The 9350-nt window shown below is 40.1% G+C and overlaps 1 protein-coding gene across 4 annotated transcripts in view; it reads left to right on the forward strand.

Moving 5' to 3' along the window:
- Nucleotides 1-8962, forward strand: part of LOC120804390 (solute carrier family 41 member 1-like) — a 29289-nt gene extending 20327 nt beyond the window's left edge. For all 4 annotated transcript variants that reach the window (XM_040153834.1, XM_040153835.1, XM_040153836.1 and 1 more), the window contains 3 exons: nt 3003-3137; nt 3949-4097; nt 7670-8962. In XM_040153834.1, coding sequence (XP_040009768.1) covers nt 3003-3137; nt 3949-4097; nt 7670-7843 — 458 coding nt within the window. In that variant the 3' untranslated portion in view covers nt 7844-8962. The remainder of the gene's footprint in view (nt 1-3002; nt 3138-3948; nt 4098-7669) is intronic.
- The last annotated feature ends 388 nt before the right edge of the window (nt 8963-9350 follow it).

Consider the following 9350-nt stretch of genomic DNA (forward strand, 5'->3'; position numbering starts at 1 on the left):
AAGAGGACAAATTCCTCAAATGTTAATTGGTGTCAAAAACAAGCAGCTGGATAAAAACTTTTCTTACGTAAAATGCAGTCATGGCAGTAAATGGCAAAATTATGGTCAAAAACGGGAACAATCTAATCAAAAATAAGTGAACAAGAACAGTAATCTGACCAGGCATTTGGCTCCAAATCTCTGTACTTGCCAGTTTTTGATTCTCTGTGCCCCAGACACCTTTGAATCAGTACCATAAAAGTATGATGGTAAAATAAACAGCCCTAGCAAAAAGGGCAGTGATCAGAACGCTCCTTGTTCAGAACTCAAGTACCATACATGACGACCTATCTCAGTCTGGTTTCATGAGTTGATTTAAATTGTAGGTAGGAAGTCAGTCATAAATCGTAGATGATACTTTGGAAAATGTTTGGCTCTAATATTAAAGTGTACATGATTTACAGTCATTGGGTCAGAGCTGCCAAAACATCCTGTAAATGAAGCCGTAAAGCTACTGGAACATTTTGAGAAGCACCAGCTATTTCAGATGCATCAAAGCCAACACGTTCCAGTTTTGCAGTCTGTTATGCGTAGTTTTTTTTTAAATTGTGTGAGTTAACAACACATGGAGCTCAGCCAGGTCGATATACCAGTTATAGGAATCAATTGAGCGTTTTCTAAAGTCCTCCTCCAAACAGCGATTGTCCAATCATAGCTTAGCAAATGTAACCATGCGCGGCAGGTCTGTAAGGCTTTGGATTTCTCTACTTGGAGAAAGTGAAGGAAGATAATGTTAGCTGCAAACATTAGAATGTCCCTTTAACTAGCTTGCTACCCACAGTAGTAGCCTAACGCAGCATCACCTCCACAGCCAAGGAGCATTTCATCATACTACTTTATTTGTTTGGGTTACAGGTTGTGTTACAAAAAAAAAAAAAGAAAACCTCACAATAGCGCATCCACTGTCTAGCCTTTAAGTTTAGGCTAACATTAGCAACTGTCTGGCTATTTATTTGACTTTGGGAAGTTCACACTCCAGAAACTCCAGCCAAATGGATTACTAGAAATAGTGTTACATTCACTAAACACTTCGGTTACTCCCCATTCTAAGTGCCATTTTCTCTTATTTGCTTTTTGAAAATATGAGCAATAAAGCGTCAGCAGCCAAATAGGGCTATGTTAAAATGAAAACAAGTCTGATCCTACATTAGTCCTAATCATACATAAAACATTGGAGCTAATCAGCTCTAGACTGCAATAAGACATTTTATGTGTAGCCTAAGACTCAGTCTTTATCATTAATTTATGAATGTAGCCATGTGCTTATTTAAGAATCCTTTTTTAAAACTTGTCAGCTGGAAGGAGTAAAAAGTATCCTGAGACAGCTTGCTCACCCCACTCACAGAGCTAATGTTAGCTTAAATAGCCAACTAGCTAAAGCCAATAAAATCTGTTGGTGACAGTTTTACTACAGGACGCAGTCCGAGGATTAGATAAAGCAGAAGAAATGATCAAGAACATAGTGAAGGAGAAAAGGGAGAGAAAACAGCGTTTTGCAGTGTGTACTGATTTTGTAAACCGACTCATGTGCAATCCCTAAAAGATTAAAGGAACTTTTTGGGTTTGCATGCAGCTCTTTTCTCCATGAGAAAATCCCAATCAACTGTAAGAATCAGAGGATAAACTATGCTTTATATACATAAAAAAATGATTTTCAGCCCATAATGCTGTTTCAGAATGATGAAAAATGCACTCAGACATAGAGAAGTGGAAGCAAAAAAGAAACAGCCTTCAGAATGAGTGGTTTTGCTATGAAGTGATGCATGCTGGGATCCACTGACTATAAGAGAGAGGTCAATTTATCCCATATCCTGGCACAGCTGACAGGTCTTTAATAACCATCCACTCTCGCTGTCACTGTTTCTCATCTTCACATCTTCCCGCTGTTTTGTGGTCTTTCTCTCTTTGCACCCCTCTCTGTGAAATTTTAAATTTGCCAATCTGGTTTAACTTTCCAATTTTCCCTCACTGGCTTGCGTATAAACCATTATTTTGTTTTACCAAAAGTTCCCCCAAGTCTTTTAAATTTCACAAGAGAACATCTGTCCCATTTCTTTGGGGTAAATAACTTGGAAAGGTGTCTGACAGCCTTGTCACCACCAAAAATAAAATGGACTTTTAGAACCAGTGGGATCAGTAAAGGTTGTTTTGCATTCATTAGAAACTTGGCTTTGAAGAAGTGAAGAAAAAAGGCTCAACTCACACTAGAATGAAAGGATAAAATGTTGTATCTCTAACATTTAACCCCGTGAGCCTTTTTTGGTTGCTTTAAAGCATGTAACATCTGGGAAAGATTTAAAAATCAGAAAATGACAGATCAGACCTCTTGACACAAGCTCAGTCAGAAAATAGGCTGTCTACCAGAATCTGAGAAATGCCATGTAATGATTTTTGCACAACCAGAGTCATATTTCACTGTCTGAACCCTATGGCTGCATGCGGTTGACTTCCATACTTTAGGTGTTGCTGCTCGTGCCTTTCTGAGGTATCCGGTCGAGCTTTTGTTATTGTTCATCTCTTTCATTTCTTTCACTTGCTGTGACTCCACTGGCCAGGTTCTAGCTGTGCTTCTGCCTGTGTGGCTTTTTAAGACGGAATCAGCTTTCTATAAACCCTGGCCGGAACGTGGCCGAGCCAAGTTTGGGTCATTACTTGGTTTAATGTGTGTGCAGGCGATGATGAAAGAAATGAAGCTTTACTGATTCTAAAGCTGTGTTTGCTGTCTGTTATTTGGAAGAACTTTTTGTTTCACTTAATTATGATAACACAAAATCATGTCAGCTTTTCAGATCAATGTGTTGGAAAACAATAAGCCTTGTTATTTGTTTAGGCTTTTTTTTGAACACACACAATATAAGTCTTGATATTTTTTGTCAGAAATGAAGTTATAACCAGTGGGTCAAAGTGGTTGCCCTGCATTGTGTCCCAACCTCATACTCTTTGTTTTTCCCTCCCCTTTGTAGGAGTGGGTGGTAACTTGGTGGCCATCCAGGCCAGCAGGATCTCAACCTACCTGCACTTTTGGAGCATCCCAGGTGTGCTGCCCTATAAGATGAGGCAGCACTGGCCCAATCCCTGTATTACCTTCTTCTCTTCAGGTAGCACTGCCATAATGGATACACACCGTGGCATCTATACGCATAAAATTCTAAGTATTTTCACCAGTGCTTACACAGGAGCGCTTACAACTGTATGTAATGTAATGTAATTTGAATTCTTAGATAATGGGTGTTAAAAGCAACCACTAGTAAGAAGTTGAAATTTTACTTTCTGGTGCAAATGCTTTCATCTTCACAAAAGAATGTGCTCCTGCTGCATTATGTGCTTATAACATATGCACACAATCTGCACTTTATTAGGGTCAGACCTAAAAGCTGCTCTGATCAGGTTTTTATGTTAACAATGGATCAAAGGACTGTGTGTCACGTGGACAGGGTCGCTCCTGGTGACAAACCCACAGAAAATTATCACAGAAGCATTATCAGAAACACAACTCCAAATGAATGCCAATGTTGCCTTGTGTATATTGGCAACTGTTTGCTAACAGGTTTGCAATAACAACTTTATTAGTTATTAATATATGAATGTTACGCCTTTAGCTTGTTCTGCTGTCCAGAAGTGGCCAAAAAAAATCAATCAATGCAGCTTTAACATCATTATCTTTGACTATATGATACTAATTAGTTTGGAGAACACATATACATTTACGTATTCATAATTTAGTCATACTTGAAGATAGTATATGAATTCCTCAGAGCAGAACACCCTGAAAATGGAACACCAAAATCCATCCAGATGAGATTTAGTTAACAGCAAGGGAAATCCATGCATAACGTGATCAGACCACCAAAACAAATTAACCTGCCTGTTTACCAAGCTTAATGAAAGCCTCTCCTCTCGGTCTCCCAGGGGTGAACTCCAAGTCGGCACGCGTGTTGCTGATGCTGGTTATCCCTGGTCACCTGGTCTTCCTCTACGCCATCTCTCTGCTGCAGGGAGAGGAGGCACCCATCACTATAGCCTTCACCATCTGCTACCTATGTGCTGCTCTGTTACAGGTAAACTGATGCAGTAATGGTGATGAAAAGTAATGCATTTATGTGGAAGTATGTATGTGTGTGTGTGTGTGTGTGTGTGTGTGTGTGTGTGTGTGTGTGTGTGTGTGTGTGTGTGTGTGTGTGTGTGTGTGTGTGTGTGTGTGTGTGTGTGAATGTGGGTGTTGTGTGTGTGCGTGTGCGCAGTTGCGCACAGAAAAGAGGACGAGGAGGGGGAGAGAGAGAGAGAGAGGCTATGAGACACACAAAGGTGGGAGGTGTGTGCGTGTGTGCCTGTGTGCGTGCGTGTGTGTGTGAGTGTGTGTGTGTGTGTGTGTGTGAGTGTGTGAGAGAGTGTAGTGCACATGCATCTGTGCCAGGCACCAGTGAGAGTGGGGGTGGCAGCAGAAAGCACACGATTTGTTGAGGGAGACAAAGGATCTCCGACTTGATCTAGTCCCAACTAGGCCTTTAACCCAACAAACTAACCGAACCCTAGCTGGCTCTAAGTCCCAACTTTTGCAGTGTATGTGTGTTAAAATTTTAACAAATGGAGTTATAGGTAAAAAGAGAGAGAGAGCATGCATAATCTATCTACACAGGCAGCAAACAAAAGAAAGGTAACAAGTGGTCAAAGACTGAATTCTACGTGAATCACAGTGTGCATATCTAGGTCACAAAGGAATTCAAATAACAGCACCTTTTCCGTGTTATCTAAACACCACTAAGACGAACTCTGCCCAGATGCCAGCCTTACTTGAAAATGTCTTGCGTGGCGACTGATGGTGTGTCTTCCGTTGCCTGGTAAATAGCACAGGCCACGGGTCCAGGGAAACAGTTCTTTTACTCCACAGCTCATCAGCTGATGATCTCCGGCAGTCCGTTGGTCGTCCTATGATTTTTAAGGAGTTTAACTTAAAGTTGGTTGATGTTTGAGAAATGAAAAGGGATCCAGTCGCCTCCTCTTTCTTTGAAAACTCCGTGGGCTGCAGTATAATTAAATGGTTCAAATTGAAAGTAGCAACTGTGCAAGGGAGAGTACATTAAACCTTGGCCAGGGGTCCACTACAAATGGCTCGCTGCGTTGTTCTTTGCTCTTCTTCCTTTAGGGTAACAGTATCTCTTTACGCATGTGAAATTACCACCACAGAGAAAGAATTTCAATTTCACCTTGGTTTTAAGGATGTAATTGCATCAGCGCTTACAGTACATCTGTATCCAATACTGTTACGGTGAAAGTTGAGAAGATAGGTGCAGATTGTCTTTGAGGTAGAGCAGGGAATTTTGGGTATTGTAGGCTACAGGCAGGGCAGCTCCTACATGGCAGAGGGTACCTGTAACGCTGAGGACGGAGAGGAATTGACCCAGATGGCGCTGCCATGGCTGTATCTTGAGAAATACATGAGTTTTACTGAAACAACAGAGAAAAATTATGTGTTCAGGTGCTTACTGTGAAAACACAACAGAAAGTTGCTCTCAACTTCCAAGACATCTAACACTAATTTAAGAACACAGTAAGGTAATTCCTAAATAACCTAACGCAACAATCGCCAACCAAGCTAATCAGTAGCAACTTGTCAACAGCTACCTACTAGCTAGCTAGATTTTTGTTCTCAAATATAAAAAAAATAATCCAACAGAATAACTAAAAGTACAGTCATTTCAAATCTTCAATTCTTCAAAACAAAAATACATATATATATAAAAAAGTAGCTTCTGATGTAGTTAATTACTACCATGTTGGTGTAGCTTAGCTTGCTACATTGCTCGGGGTGTAGCTTCAGTGTAGTGAAGCTTCATTTAATTTAGAGTATCTGGTGGCTTGGTTCACTACCCTTTTCAGGTATTCTTCCCAACACTGATGGTTTCTCATGAACTCATTGGCCCTCAGTTGGCCCTGACGTTTCACACGACCTTCTGATACAAACTGTGGAAACCAGTCGTCAGAAGGTACATTATAAGACTTTGTGCAGCCTAAAAATGGCCGCTGCCACCTGTTACCTAACTGTGAAATGACCTGTGCCAGATATTGGTGGTGTTTCAGCAGCTCGGTGAGATAAAGATTTGTTCCAGGAGAGAACCAAAAGTACACCGCACTTCTGCCATGGTCACCTTTCTGACCCCCTCAAAATAACATTATCTCATCATCTCTGATAAGTGTTTGTAAAAACCTAAGACTCATTAAACACACAGTGTGTGACGGTATTGTTAGTGTACTTGCACAGAATCGGATGTTGTGTTCTTCGGTATCAGGTCAATGACTGTTTGGAGATTGAAATAAAGCTCAGATTTCATATTTGCCCGAGTCCGGAAAAGTTGACTTAGACCTTGAATGATTTCACTGCTTGGAAGATTCGTAGGAAGCTGCTATTGAGATCACTCGACTGGGTGATGTGATACAATGACACACAAAAAACATACACAGGTGCAGAGAGAAATACACCAATACATATCCATTATGAGCATTTGAGGTTCAGTAGTCGAGTGGCTCGTCAGCTTTTGTCTGACGTGCCCCCACAGCCTTATCAGATGACCTTAAGTGCCCCTTGAACGCCCATCATGTTTCAAACATGATCCAAATGAACTTTAATTACATGTTGTTTAGTTCTATCGATCATTTAAAAGTACATATCGCTACAATACTTTTTTCATGCAATTGGATTGTTGTCGCTGAATAGGTTGGTTGGTTTGGTCAAGTATATGCACTAAAACCACTTGGAGTGGCAGAATTTTATTTTAACTATTTATCCATTACATTTGTATCTATAAAGTTATCTGTATCTATTTTAGTGGTTACTCCATTACTTTTACCCAACTACTTCAACCATATATCCATTACTTTGACCTAACTTTTTCAACCATTTATCCATTACTGGATAACAAACTAACTAATTATGTATACATTTCTGTAGGCAGAATTCAATAATCCTTTCCTTTAACTTTCTGTTTCAGCTGTTTAATAATTAATTTTAGCAATTTCCACTGTTTATATTCATTAGTTAACCATCTATTTCAAATGTTTATCCATTACTTTTTGCTAACTATTTCAACCATTTATCCATTACCTTTACTATTAGCTATAACGATTTCAACTGTTATCCAATACTCGCGAATAACTGTTTCGACATCTCGCATTCTGACTAGTTTTCAGGCACTCTCGATAGCAACATGAGGTGTTATGGTGCTAACACTGAATCAGGTTGATGGGAAATACTGTTCACACAGCCTATTGTAGCGTGTAGCTAAATGGTCATTGTCAATAGGATAATGAGTAGCATCAGACCAGTATTCAATTTGGCTTTTTTTTTCTCTTTAACATAAATATGTGTTGTTGTTGTTTTTTTTTTAAATCAAATCATAATTTGAATTTTTTCAAATTAGTTGAGCTACTCCACAGTATTTCCAAATATCCCATTTCAACTGGTGAAGTACCCCTGACTGGGAATCACTGAACTAGTCACGTGTTATGATGCTCATTGCTCATGTATATGCTGTGGATTGCAGCTTTAAAAATCAGATTTTTCACTTTTTTTGTCATTTTATCAATTTTTTTCTCTAATTGCAGCCTATTCGGATCTGTTTCCTTATCTCTTTAGGTGGCTATCCTCCTTTATGTTGCCGACCTCATCGTCCGTTTGATGTGGAGAAGGAGTCTGGACCCTGACAACTTCTCCATCCCCTACCTGACTGCCCTTGGGGACCTGCTGGGCACTGGCTTCCTGGCCCTGTGCTTCCGCTGCGTCGCGCTAGCTCAGAGCCTGGGTCTATAAATTTTTCCCCTTTACCCTGAATTCTTAGCCAGCCACTGTCTTGTTGCACCAATTTTGTTTCCACAGATATGCTTTTAATTGGATTTTCATAAAGCATTTTCTGATCTTTATTGCTGGGCCAGTTCATACCAAGGAATTTGTCTTTGTCACAAATTCAAACCTTTACGCTGGTGGAGACAGCACATCTGACACCCACCCATTTACATCTGGGTGTAGGGTTAGCTGCCTATAACAAGTCAAGCCCTCAGCTGGATGTAATTCTTTTATTTGAGTGCAGAAGACTTTAAAGTATTTAGAAGTTTTACTTGGTTGTCCTTCAGAACCTTTACCACAATATATTGAACTTTAGTTTAAAATCATTCCTCTTTATCAGTCTGTCATTTCATTTTCCTGCACTTACGAGATTTGAGTTTGGTGGCTGTGTGCTCACCTCATCGTCTCTTTGGCTTTATCAGAGGAATATGTAGCAGCTTTACATCATAGCAGCATGACATTATGACAGCATATCAACTGTGTAGGCCAGTAGAAAAGTTTTTCAACGGCCTTTACTTTGCACAATTGGTGCGTTTGTGGAAATCAGTTTGTACTTGAATAGAACAAACAGACTTAAAGCAGTCTGGGCGGCTTTACTATGCATCAATATATGAGTTTGGAACCATCATTACTTATTTAGAACGAAAGGGATAGATGTTGTTTTCATGCACATCAGGCTAAATACCTGTAACACAGGAGAATATTTCATCATCACATGAAAAAACTGAATCTCCATTATAATCCATATAATGTACTGTGCATATTAATAATGTAATGTGTAGTCTGATAACCAAAATAACCCCAAATTTCTAAAGGTTTTCTCGTAATTAATTTTTAAGACATTTTTAGACACCGTTGTAACAGAGTCTGACAAACAGAGAGCCTGAGGTATTTTCATGGCCAAAGCCAAAGCACATGGCTGCACGGTGGAAACAGCCTCATTAGTAGTTGTGGTTGGAGTTTTTATCAGTCATGAACAATGGAATCCCATCTTCCCTCGCGGCTTCATGATGCAGGGGACAGTGCGAAGCGGCTCCACCTCAAGCACTTCTTGCAAACAGTGACGGATGTGTAGGAGGTGCAGATTCATCTTGCGCTGGTTATAGCTCTCTTCCTGAGAGTTGGATTAGGAGATTGATACCACTCCTGTGGCTGTCCGCTAAATAAGAAGTTACAGCCAGCAGCCGGCTAATGTAGCTTAGCACAGAGACTGGAAAAGGGGAAACAGCTAGCCTGGTTCTGTCCGATGGTAACAAAACCCAACACCTTGAAAGCTCAATAATTAACACGCATCTTGCATGTTTAAGGGGTTTTATGGGGTTATGTGCCAAACTATCTTTTGGCCAAGAACTTCACTGTGTATGGATTAAACAAATGAGGTGTAATGTGTTTGTTAGTAAGCTTTAGGGATCCTTGTAGGTGCCTGGATTCTGATAATGCCAGGCTAGCTGTTTCCTCCTGTTTCTAGTCTTCC

The sequence above is a fragment of the Xiphias gladius genome, chromosome 18 (assembly GCF_016859285.1).
Source record: "Xiphias gladius isolate SHS-SW01 ecotype Sanya breed wild chromosome 18, ASM1685928v1, whole genome shotgun sequence".
NCBI lineage: Eukaryota > Metazoa > Chordata > Actinopteri > Istiophoriformes > Xiphiidae > Xiphias > Xiphias gladius.